The sequence below is a fragment of the Periplaneta americana genome, chromosome 2, assembly GCF_040183065.1.
Source record: "Periplaneta americana isolate PAMFEO1 chromosome 2, P.americana_PAMFEO1_priV1, whole genome shotgun sequence".
NCBI lineage: Eukaryota > Metazoa > Arthropoda > Insecta > Blattodea > Blattidae > Periplaneta > Periplaneta americana.
Window position 1 is genome coordinate 183,452,999 of NC_091118.1, and position 13,047 is coordinate 183,466,045.

The window sequence follows — 13,047 nt, forward strand, 5'->3', positions numbered from 1 at the left end:
CAACAACCAAAAATGCATTTAAAAATAGGCTTAAGGACCTTACTAATAGACGGTAATTATACACAGTAGTTAAAGGGTGTAAATGATATGTTGTTATTGAAGTGTTGTATCAGTGAAGAATTATGTTGTGTCAGTGAAGTGTGTTGTATCAGTGAAGAAGTATGTCGTGTCAGTGAAGTGTGCTGTGTAAGTGAAACGTGTTCCTGTCAGTGAAGCTTTATAGTTTATAGTGGCAGTGCAAAGAATTTGAACAGTGAAATGTTTTTGAAGTGGTAGTGAAATCAGGATAGAATCAGTGAAATGTGTCTTAGTTCCAGTGCAGTGAGTGAGTTGACAGCGAAATGAGTGTAATGTTGAAAGGTACTTGTGCAGATATGAACATATACTCGTGGGTTTTAGTTCGATCTTAGTTTTAAGATACAAATTAGAATATTTCAAATATTATTTTAAGTGATCGTTTCATTTAATTTAGTATATTCCCTGTTGTTGTTGTTGTTGTTATTATTATTAGTATTATTATTAATTGTATTTTTAATTAATAAGTTTATTATTGTCATTATTGAGTGTAATTAGTTACCACTGCCACCGGGTATATACCCATTGCAGTGTGAATAAATACATACATACATACATACATACATATGCATTTCTGGATTCGCCCATATGTGCTACATGCCCTGCCCATCTCAAACGTCTGGATTTAATGTTCCTAATTATGTCTGGTGAAGAATACAATGCGTGCAGTTCTGTGTTGTGTAACTTTCTCCATTCTCCTGTAACTTCATCCCGCTTAGCCCCAAATATTTTCCTAAGCACCTTATTCTCAAACACCCTTAACCTATGTTCTCCTCTCAGAGTGCACTGAGAACTATACAAGTAGTTTCTGTTCCTTAAAATACTAATGGTTATAAATGACTAAATACCAATTGTTATGGGTGGGTGAGTGAATTTTCACAGAAATATTTTAACAATGTTCTGAATGACAGTACTGCAGGAATATGTTTACCATCATCTCATTATAAACCACTATATTTCTCTACAAAATTTATATTACAGTAGTACCCTGCTAATCTGTACTAATTAGGAATGTGATCTGTTTGATTTAGATGATTCTCGGATTATCCGAAATCATTACTGGAACATAGTTATGTTCATGAGGCTGTGACGTAACATTGACTCATCAATAATCATGGATATTCACATCACTATGTCAGAGAAAATATTTGGTTCTGTAATACATTATTTAATTCAAGTACATCTTTGGAATACAGTTAAAGGAAATAAATTATTACGAGTAATACAATTTCCAACTTTGATAACAAATAAAATTGTTATGAAAAGCGTAAAAGTATAATAGTATTTATTGGAAATAAACTTGTCAAAAATCATGGGAGGCTTATGAATTTGAGGAGGAGGAGGTATTGTTACACAGTGACTGTGCACAATTTATTTTACACAAGGCTAAGTAAAATAGTAATTTTATATAATGGACCACCAAGTTAGCTCCAGGATCACTAGTGGTCATGGTTTAAGAAATGCTGCACTAGCTGAATCATACATTTTGGCTACTTATCTGTAATTGTCACAGAGGAAATAAAACCAATAAACAGCTGAAAGTCTTATCTAAGAATTGGAGAGGACTATCTAAGGTAAAGTTGTTTGACACGTGTTATTATGAGGGCAATGACTCGAAATTGTTCATTATATTTAGATAGTATATGGAGTAACATAATCTCATACTCACACCAAATGTCTGTGAGCTTGGAGAAAGCTTCTAAAGTAGTTTCATATGGACGGTGATGCAAATTTCGTACAAATTTCCACACGACATCTGATGTGTTTTCTGTGAAGAGATCCAGTTCTGCGAACGATCGATCCAACACCTGACTTTCTGGTTGATCCAATACAATGTACATATGCTTGTCTTTTCTGGATCTATGCAAACAGATAAGTGCAAGATAAATACTTATCTCGAACTGACGTTATTTCGAGCATTACAGCCACTTTCCTGTTATCTCTAACCGACATCCTGTGGTCTACACTTCTGATCGTGTTCCATCTTAACATCCTGTTTTGTTTATATTGGACTTCATTATAATAACATTGATACATTTTGATATATCAGGTGAACAAGTACGAGTGATAAAAGAAAGGAAGAAATTGAAGTACGAAAGGAACAAGAAAAAACGAGAGAACAGAAATTACTTTGTTGTTAATATTTACTATAATCAGGATTTTAATTAATTAATTTTTTTTATGAGAACTGTTTTAAAATTTAACGAAAAACAAATAAATTTTTGTATTGTACATATGGTTAAACATGTGTCAGTAATTTCGGAAACATTTTACAATTTTTTTTTTTAAACATAACACATCATAATACCATATACAAGCTTCAATTAGCAATTATACTTGTTAGTATAAATGCAATAGCCTTAAAGACAGAGATAAACACCTTACTGATTAATTAAAGTTGTCTCTTTGGCATCCCAGGTGAACATAAAAGATCCAGACAAAAAAACAACAGAAAAATTCCACTTTAAAGAAGAAAAATATAATACAGTAAAACTTCTTTTACACATTTCACACTTATACATTTTTTTTCCCCCCCTTAAGTCCTGACAAAATTCTCATACTTGAAATTGTTAATTTATTTCAGTTATATATTTTTCGTTTATATGCTTTTTTTTTACAATTATTCGACTACATTTTAAACCCCAGGATATACGAAACATCATTTATACTTACTTACAAATGGCTTTTAAGAAACCCAGAGGTTCACTGCCACCCTCACATAAGCCTGCCATCAGTCCCTATCCTAAGCAAGATTAGTCCAGTCTCTACCACCATATCCCACCTCCCTCAAATCTATTTTAATATTATCCTTCCATCTATGTCTCGGCCTCTCCAAAGGTATTTTTCCCTCCAGCAATCTATATGAATTTCTGGATTCGCTCACATGTGTTACATGCCCTGCCCATTTCAAACATCTGGATTTAATGTTCCTAATTATGTCAGGTGAAGAATACAATGCATGCAGTTCTGGGTTGTATAACTTTCTCCATTCTCCTGTAACTTCATCTCTCTTGGCCCAAAATATTGTATGTAGAGATTGGATTAATCCTGCTCAGGATAGGGACCGATGGCTGGCTTATGTGAAGGTGGCGAAGAACCTCTGGGTTCTCTAAAAGCCATAAGTATATAAAGTTCTCAAATCACATTAACAACATATTTGTTTAATTTTAATTTACTGGATATACAAAGTGGTAGTATCGATTATTCTGAGTAAACAACGTTCATACAAACCAGTGGCGTAACATGAAATTTTGAGCAGGGGAAGCTAACTCAAGTTGTCTTTCATGTATGAGGAAACGTATTGCATCTTAAAATAAATAGTAGTCGATGTCAAGTCAGCAGTCCGATTGGTTGGAACCTCATAAGTAACACCAATAAGGCATCACCTCAAATGGTAGTAAAATATGATTTCATGGTTTACACATATCTCTATAGACACATACAGTATGTATAATTTAACATTGGCTCACTCCCTGTCATATTTAGAAAAACCACAATATTAACGGTCAATAGATACAGTGTTAATAAAATTACATCAATCAACGTTAAAAGCCACCGTCGTAGCTCTGTCAGCTAAGGTGCTTGCCTGCCGATCCGGAGTTGCGTTCGGGCGCGGGTTCGATTCCCGCTTGGGCTGATTACCTGGTTGGGTTTCTTCCGAGATTTTCCCCAAACGTAAGGCAAATGTTAGGTAATCTATGGCGAATTCTCGGGCCTCATCTCGCCAAATACCATCTTGCTATCACCAATCCCATCGACGCTAAATAACCTCGTAGTTGATACAGCATCGTTAAATAACCAAGTAAAAAAATTAACTTTAAAATCTTTATCAGAAGATTATTTTTGACTACATAAATTAGTGTCAGGAACTGCTATTTCAGTCATTATTTATTATATCAGCTACAGTGCACACTAACACTTCAACTGAACACAACTCGCGAAAGGGATAACTCGGAAGCTAATTCTTTCCAATGCTAAAGCTAGCTTCTTGCGAGCCTTGCAACCAGGGTAGTTTATGCGATGTAAGAGTAATGGAACGGAGAAAAATTCTCTCCGGCGCCGGGATTTGAACCCGGGTTTTCAGCTCTACGTGTTGATGCTTTATCCACTAAGCCACACCGGATACCACCCCGGCATCGGACAGAATCGTCTCAGATTAAGCTCAAACTCTGAGTTCCCTCTAGTGGCCGCCCTCTGCACTACGTCATAGATGTCTATGAACGCAGGACCGAAGTCCACACATGTGCTGAGGAGCACTCGTTATGAGTGACTAGTTGGCCGGGATCCGACGGAATAAGCGCCGTCTTAAATCACGAAGTGATTTATGCATATCATATATATTATTTTAATATACCGAAGTACATAAGATATTTCCATGCAGATATTCTGCGTCATCATGCGATGTAAGAGTAATGGAACGGACTAGTTGGACTTCGGACCTACGTTCATAGACATCTATGACTTTGTGCAGAGGGCGGCCACTAGAGGGAACCCAAGAGTTGGAGCTTAATCTGAGACGATTCTGTACGATGCCGGGATGCTATCCGGTGTGGCTTAGTGGATAAAGCATCAGCACGCAGAGCTGAAAACCCGGGTTCAAATCCCAGCGCTGGAGAGATTTTTTCTGCGTTCCATTACTCTTACATCGCATGATGACGCAGAATATCTGCATGGAAATATCATATGTACTTCGGTATATTAAAATAATATATATGATATGCGTAAATCACTTCGTGATTTAAGACGGCGCTTATTCCGTCGGATCCCGGCCAACTAGTCACTCATAACGAGTGCACCTCAGCACATGTGTGGACTTCAGTCCTACGTTCATAGACATCTATGACGTAGTGCAGAGGGCGGCCACTAGAGGGAACCCAAGAGTTGGTGCTTAATCTGAGGTGATTCTGTCCGACACCAGGGTGGTATACGGTGTGGCTTAATGGATAAAGCATCAGCACGTAGAGCTGAAAACCCAGGTTCAAATCCCGGCGCCGGAGAGAATTTTTCTCCGTTCCATTACTCTTACATCACATGATGACGCAGAATATCTGCATGGAAATATCATATGTACTTCGGTACATTAAAATAATATACTGGGTAGTTTAGTTAGAAAGGGACGGAAAATCTGCGGGGTGCATTACATAGAAGAATGTGTGAAAGAAACGAGTCTGTGGAGGGGATTGTAAGCTGGTGTGTGCAGGCTTCATGTTTACTGCTGCATCACAAATCATCCTGAACTGCCACATCACAACATTTAAGGCATACTTACAAATTGTATTAAAATTAATAATTAATTATGTTCATAAACTGCAGTTTATTATGGAGTTAGGGGAGAGTCGGGTAGTATCGGATATCGGGTAATATCAGACAGTGAGTTTCTTTCATCTACCACATGATGATAGTACCTGATTGACATGGTTACGTTTCTGTGATATCGCATAGAGAAACGTAACCATGTCATTCAGGTACTACCATATGGTGGTAGATGAAAGAAACGCACTGTCCGATACTACTCGATGTCCGATACTACCCGACTCTCCCCTATTAACTGGGGAAGCTGAGCTTTTTAGCTTACATTGACGCTACACCACTGATACAAACATGTGTCCAATATTTAATGGGTATCAAGATACAATGTTTCAATGTTACGCATGACAAGCATTACAGCTGACAAAAAGGAAAGACAAATGACTCAATAATTACATTTATTGCTTATTTACATGGTATCAATACATTCCAACAGTTCAGTGCACTTTTCCACTCTCTTCTGAGAACTCTTCTTGTTCTTTTATGAGGATAGTGCTATTCATAAAGTGAGCGACCAATTTGTCCCTTGTGTTTACTCTGATTTTGTACACTGAGCCTTTCATCCACCCCAACAGACAAAAAACTGACAAGAATAAGGTATGGGGACTTTACTGGCCAATGCGGCTCATCTATCATTGGGGAATGAGAATGATCTGTCACCTGAAGGCTAAAATATGCACAGTCTCTGTCTCTGTCATGCTGGCAGAACATACACGAATACTCAATCAACAATAAGTAAAATACCACAACAAACATTACAATCAAGTTCATCATAGTAACAAATAAATTATCTTACTTCTTGTTGCTCTCCAAAATTGCTGCTGAGAAAGCAACTTCTAAATCGCACAGTAGCTTATGCCCAAGTGGTATAATAAATTTGTGATTTCATAATGTAATAAGAAAGAACCAATCATGTAGCTTGGATTCACAAACAAAAATTCCAGTTTTTTAAATTAAGGACGGGTATGAAGCAAATTATATTGCTCTCTGCACTGCGTTACCATATGGTAACGTTAGGTTAAAATGGGTTAACAACGCTGTATCAACTACTAGGTTATTTAGCGTCGATGAGATTGGTGATAGCGAGATGAGACTGAGGATTCGCCTTAAATTACCTTGCATTCACATTACGATTGGGGAAAACCTCGGAAAAAACCCAACCAGGTAATCAGCCCAAGTGGGGATCGAACCTGTACCCGAACGCAACTTCAGACAGGCAAGCAAGTGCCTTAACCAACTGAGCCATGCCGGTGGCTACATAGGTACATTTCAATGGCTATTAACATAATGGTTTTGAAATAAATGCTTATATTTCAGATTTGAAATGTGCACTTACCTCCGAAATACAAATTAACCATATTATTTCGAATTAAATGAACTTAAAAGCATTATACAATACTGTAGATTTCAAAATGAGAAATAATGAATAATTTAAATTACATGTTAACTACTTTAAATGAAGCAATTTCGAAATAAAGAATTTTTACTGTAAATCCATTATTCTAGTACATATTTAGGCATAAGTGTTAACAGGTTTCTAATTACTGTAATTCAACTGTTCACAATTATTCAGTAAAGGTCATTCAATGGCAGATAAAAGGTTACATCTTTCTTACTTTGCAGTTTTAATGTAGCCTTTCAGTGCGGTCACAAAACAGTCTGCATTGCCGTGCTGGAAGAAGAATGCACTGTGTGTTGTTCCATCTCTCTGCATTAGAGTTACTTGTTGTCCATTTCTTGTAATTCGGAAACTTTTAAGATCCGACATTTCAATACGAACTGGTCGGCACCGACTCTGTCCATCATTGCCTCCTGCATACAAATTATTACAATTACCAACATCTTTTATCTGAGTATTGAAAGATTCAACAAAATGGCATATTTTTGTACTCCAGATTTATATGCAGAAATAAATACAGGGTTAAAGAGGAATAAACAGGGCCCTTTTCAGAGCTGAATTGGGGCAGTGAATTAAAAAAAGGAAAGCTTAAAATCAATGTTGTCTTCAATGAATCGGTTCTGAGAAAAGTATCATTTTTTGTTCAATTTTGGAATGCAAACTTCAGGGAAACAGGGGAAGCTGAATAGGTGATGTTGGGGGATTATGTAGAGCAAATATCAATGTACTGGGTTGTGTAGTCGTTTTTGAACTTGCTTTACTGCAATGGCGGCTCCTGCATATTTCTTAAGAGGAGGAAAGAAGTTAACAGCACGAAATGACACCTTCTTGAATGAAACATGCTACAAATTAGCCTACATGCATACATGTAAGACCAGGTAGTGTTGGGGTTGGCCTTCCCTTCTGTATAGCAATAATCTGTTCTTGTAAACTGAGTTTCCTAAATTGTCCAAAATATATTATGTTTTCACTTCCATTCATTGTTTAATAATTGCGCAAATTAACAATTACAAGGAAATTCACAACCTCGTAGCATTTTTCGAGCACATTACAGCATCACACGTGTTGGAAGAAACTAACTACTAACTTGTAACCGGAACCGTTTTATGGAAATGGAAATGGGAATGGGAAATAATCTGAGGAAAGCGAGCACACTGCACCCACCCACGTGGTCTGTGTTGCCACATGTACATTTTACAAGTTCAGTATCACATACTTTTGAAGAATGTCACTTCTTGTAAAGTCATACTACCATTATTGTTCAAAGCTGCCAGTGGCCAATTAATTTTTTATGTTAAAAATGATGTAGTTTGGAGTACCTACTTTCAGTTTCAAATATATTTGTACAAAACTGACAACTTGGCTGTTGTCCTGTGTAGTAAACAATGAATAGAAGTGAATTTCAGGGGCCAACTACGTAGAACTACCCCTCTTTGTTTTACATAAACCCAACTTTAACTTTCAAATATCCACGAAAGTTTCAAACCATGAATAGTAGCCTATATAAAGTGCAATGAATAATATTTTTGACTTAAAATAAAAAAAAAATGTTTACATGGTGTCTTTCATAGCGTTGCATTAAAACTGTTTTTGTTGTGTCTCCTCCTAGATGTGTTATAGTCCGGTTGAATGCAACATCGTTAGATGGCAGCAGTGGCGAGCTTGCTGCACGACCAGTCGGTTTCTATTTCCCTCCCGTGCGCTGATTCAGAGGAGGATCTCCTCCCTCTCCGTTCATTTACTTGCTTTAAAACTCTGCTTCTTTCTCTGGCCGCTAGTGCACTGTTGTCTATGTGTGTTAACTGTAGTAGAGGAGGAATGGGGTGCCTTTCCTCCACACAGAAAATCTCGCATCTTTCTCATAGTTTTCTGCAGCACATGAGCGCGCGTCGTTTAAAACTCGATCAACCGAGTTTTTCTTATAGCTGTGAACTTAAAAATTATCGAATCTTCCTCGAATTTCAAGGTACATATTTTATTTGGTATTTACTTTCAAAAGAAGAAAATGTGAGGAGGACGTTCCTCCCTTCCCTCCCCCGAGGAAACGCCATTGCTTTACTGTATGTTTCCGATCTCTTACATAAGTTCAAAAAGTGAAACAAAAGAGGGCACTAGTATCACTAATCGTTCAGACGAAATATGTCAGCTATGCATTACACATGTGGCTCGCGACAGGATCATCTTGGCAGTGAGAGGATAACTGCATTGCGAGGAATGCGTGGACTTGGTTAATAAAAGCATAAACTAACCAAACCTAACCTTCGTATATGCAAGCTGTGTAACAGGAGCACGAAGGCAACTTCTTGATTTGATCTGGAATGTGCACGCGAAAAAAATCCAGGTAGGCATCACGCTGCACTGCATGAGAGGTCCGCGCATTTGTTTGTTCTAAATGCTGAACAGTTCATCCCATTCATAAAAAAAGCATTATAAGCATATACCCTGAATATGGAAAAGATGGAATTGATGTAGATTTAGAAGAGGAAGATAACTAGTACAGTGCAGCATGCGACACGGAAGACGGGAATAAAACAGAGTAAGGTAAATGCAAAAACGACATAAGGAACATCAACAGCTTCTATACTTGTTTTTTTGAAAGATGGGACATGACAGTTAAGCGGCCGAACTTGGAACTACAGTGCTATGTTGCCAATATGGACTACCACGGTGCCAGCTGATGGAAGGTATCAATTGACGTTAAGATGGCTGACGTTAAAACATTCATTGACAATTGACGCAAAAGTAAGAAAACAATACAAAAATCGACAGAGAATCAAAGACGAAACGTACCAATGCTAACACTGTGTGCACAATAAATGTCGCCAAGAGAGCTATTAAGCACTCGCAATGTGGGAACGGTAAGTTTGGCAACTCAACCGTTGTTACCATAGCAACAGGCCTAACATGCTATGTGACATTCAGTTGTTTTTCCGATCGCAATGCTCCTGTCATGTCCCATCTTTCAAAAAAAGAAGTATAGGAAATTACCGAATAGGCCTACTAATTTTAAATTAAAATTTACCTACTCAACATAATGTTTTTTATGGTAGTTGTTCATTCATTCATAGTGTTCTGCCCAAGGGCAGATCTTTCACTGCAAACCCAGCATTCTCCAGTCTTTCCTATTCAGTTTTTCTTGGGAAAGGTAAATGCGGTAGCTTCCCGTTGCTTTCCGCACACCACTCTCTCTTTCGCATCTGAAAAGATGGCGAGGAGAGTGGATTTGACTAATAATTAGACCCTTCACCGAAATTGACCGCAAGAGTTAAATATCAGTTCTATCAGTGTTTTTGACCCGAATGGTAGTTGTTACAGCTAACTTAAAGTGAATATTGAGACAACAATGTCAATGTACAGCCTTAATGTCGATGTATCAAGTGTCATGTATTCTTAAATGAAAAAGTAGACAACTACCAACAACACACAACATACCTAGGTACTTCATAAATGAACATATTTACCACTTAAAGTACGAGACCTTCGTCCAACAGTATTGACCATTGCCCATTCTTGGTCATTTGTCTCCGAATCCACCGATACTTCTGTTGGCTTCCATTCTATACATTTTCCAATGCTTTTCTATGAAAAAAAAAAGAATACACAAACATTTATTATACATTAGAAATTATGTACTTCAGTCACACTGATTCCTTGACAGGGGTACAAGGTTGATTTACAGAGATATCCTCCTTTTATAATCTGGATACCTACAATAACTGAAAATAATCTCAAAATTATAGCACACAACTCTAAAAGACAAGATGTGATCACTGCAAATAACTATAAATCCACTCAAACTGCATAAAATACCCGATCGATGATTTTCTCGAACATTTGCACATGAAATCATCACATAATCCAGTGTACCACCATTATGTTGTATCATGTGGGAAGGCATTTCTTTCTTTGGTCCAGGGTAAATCTATTTGTGCACTTATCTACCAAAAAGATTACATGCAAGGCATACCAAAACCCAAAACGTGAACCAAAACTAAGCTGTCATTGATTCTCGATCTTAGGATCTAACTTGCTTTATTTTTCCAGACATAAGCTTACTTATATGTATATTTGTAAAGTTATACGGTACCATCTTTTACTTTGATTTTACCCTTTAACTCTATTAAATATAGAATATAATCTAAATTTAACAGAAGAAATACTGAAATCAGAAGTAAACACTGAAATACTGGAACAATTGTCTTTAGAGACAATTAATATTAGGTACCCTCCACAAAACTGGCTTCATTTATACACCGACGGATCCTTGATCTCCAGAGAACAAGGTGCCGGTGCAGGTGTTACGTGCTGTCTCTTCTCACTTTATAGATAACTTGGATATGGAACAACAAGTTTTGATGGTGAAATCATTGCAATAAGTGAATGTCTCAGGAATCTTCTATGCCACATCAATAAATTTAGGAATGCAGTTATATTGTCAGACTCCAAAGCAGCTATTCTATCAATCGTCTCTAAACACACACCTTCATCTCAAACAGCAGAAATAACTAAAATGCTCTCTCAATTAATATCACTCAATAAAAGAATTGTATTCCAATGGATACCATCCCATTGTGGAATCCTGGGAAATGAGAATGCGGATGCTTTAGCAAAGAAGGGCAGCACTGCTACTTACAGACCTGTTACTAAATCTACGTATTACTCTGTGAAGAGATTTATTAAATCTACATACTTAAGACTTCAACAAACAAAATTTGATAACACAATCCCAAGGGAAAAAAATGGAACTCTCTGCATCAAAATCCACAGTTAATTCCCGATTTAGCACGAAAATCGTCTGTAGCTGCATTTAGATTGGCAACAGGCCATGATTGTTTGGCTAAACACCTGCATAGAATTGGAATATATAAGTCCCCTAACTGCCCACTGTGCAACCCAAACCAAGAAATGGATTCGGAACACCTCAAAATCTGTGCTTCATTGGCTGGTCATGATAATATCTTTGAAAAATATTGGAGTGCAAGAGGTCAAATGACTTTATTGTCAAACGCCTGGCATTAGAAAACAACAACTTACTACTTTAGCGATACTGTAGATGTTGACATACCCAATGTGGCCACAAGCGAAACTAATGGGAGGAACTGGGAATAGGGGTTTTGGATGGAGAGAAACTTGAGATATCTACATGACAATGTGGTAATTGTTGGATCATTCACATAGTGCATTGTGTTTGTGACATGGCGTCGTTTAACATTTAAATAATATAAGTAACTAACACAACATAACCTAACTCAACCTAACATAATCTAAGTTGAAGTCATATAACTAACCTAACTCTACTTTCTGGAGAATGAAGGGTAGTCGAAAGTACGGTCATAAAAACCTCTTAATCTCTATCGTGGCTAGCTTCCAGATATCATGGTAACTACGTTAGGTTAGATTTATAGCTGTGCATATGGAAATGGACGCGAAGCGCCCGGATCTCGTGAAGGACCCCCTTAACATTTAGTCAGTGAATTAAATTCGACGGGTAGGCTATTCCAATTCGATTTTTTGTAATTTACTACATTACATATATTTCCGGAACATGCAACATCTAACTTATGTAGGCTTACATTACCATGGCTTTCTGGAGTTGTTCCTCTATTATTGTTAGATATCACATAGACAATAACTCAATGGCTTGTAACGTGATGACACTGACGACCTTCCAGAACTTCTTAATAATATAGGTCTATCACTGAAATGAGTGTGTCTACCCACTGTACATGTAAGAACGTATAATGCTTGACAGTCGTTGTAGTTACCCAATTCTTTTTCATTTATAAATATTACTGATATAAAATTGATATTAGAATGGCTGGTTAAATGAAATTGAATATTTTAATTGGAATCTGATTCATAATAATACTTACATATTCGGTGATGCTTAAAGTACCAGAACACTGAGAATCTTCATCTCGGTTCTGACTTTGACTTTTAACAAGGACGCCATGATGACTATATAATTCCTAGAAAACAGAAATATTAATTTTAACACATCCTTCGTTGCTAAATATGAATTTCATCTGCTACACAATATAGTAAACATTACATTCAATATAGGCCTACTATACATAAAACAGAACATTCTACAAACCGTTCCTTGTTCATTTAAATCATCCATATTTATCAACCACGATATTTTCCTTCACTAAGACAAATATACGGATTTAAAAATTATTTTTCTTATTATTTACATGTCACATTATGCTTCCATCATTCCTCCACAGTGTGACTAGTGAATGACGATTGCAATTGCTATTGGT

The 13,047-nt window shown here is 36.9% G+C and overlaps 1 protein-coding gene across 2 annotated transcripts in view; it reads right to left on the reverse strand.

Annotated features, from left to right (window-relative positions):
* Positions 1-13,047, reverse strand: part of Tbc1d15-17 (TBC1 domain family member 15/17) — a 45,613-nt gene extending 32,566 nt beyond the window's left edge. The window contains exons 1-5 of one of the 2 annotated variants that reach the window (XM_069819060.1): positions 12,879-13,047; positions 12,655-12,750; positions 10,243-10,360; positions 6,999-7,194; positions 1,745-1,935 (exon numbers count right to left, since the gene is read on the reverse strand). In XM_069819060.1, coding sequence (XP_069675161.1) covers positions 1,745-1,935; positions 6,999-7,194; positions 10,243-10,360; positions 12,655-12,750; positions 12,879-12,905 — 628 coding nt within the window. In that variant the 5' untranslated portion in view covers positions 12,906-13,047. The remainder of the gene's footprint in view (positions 1-1,744; positions 1,936-6,998; positions 7,195-10,242; positions 10,361-12,654; positions 12,751-12,878) is intronic. The other variant, XM_069819061.1, reaches the window with a different exon arrangement.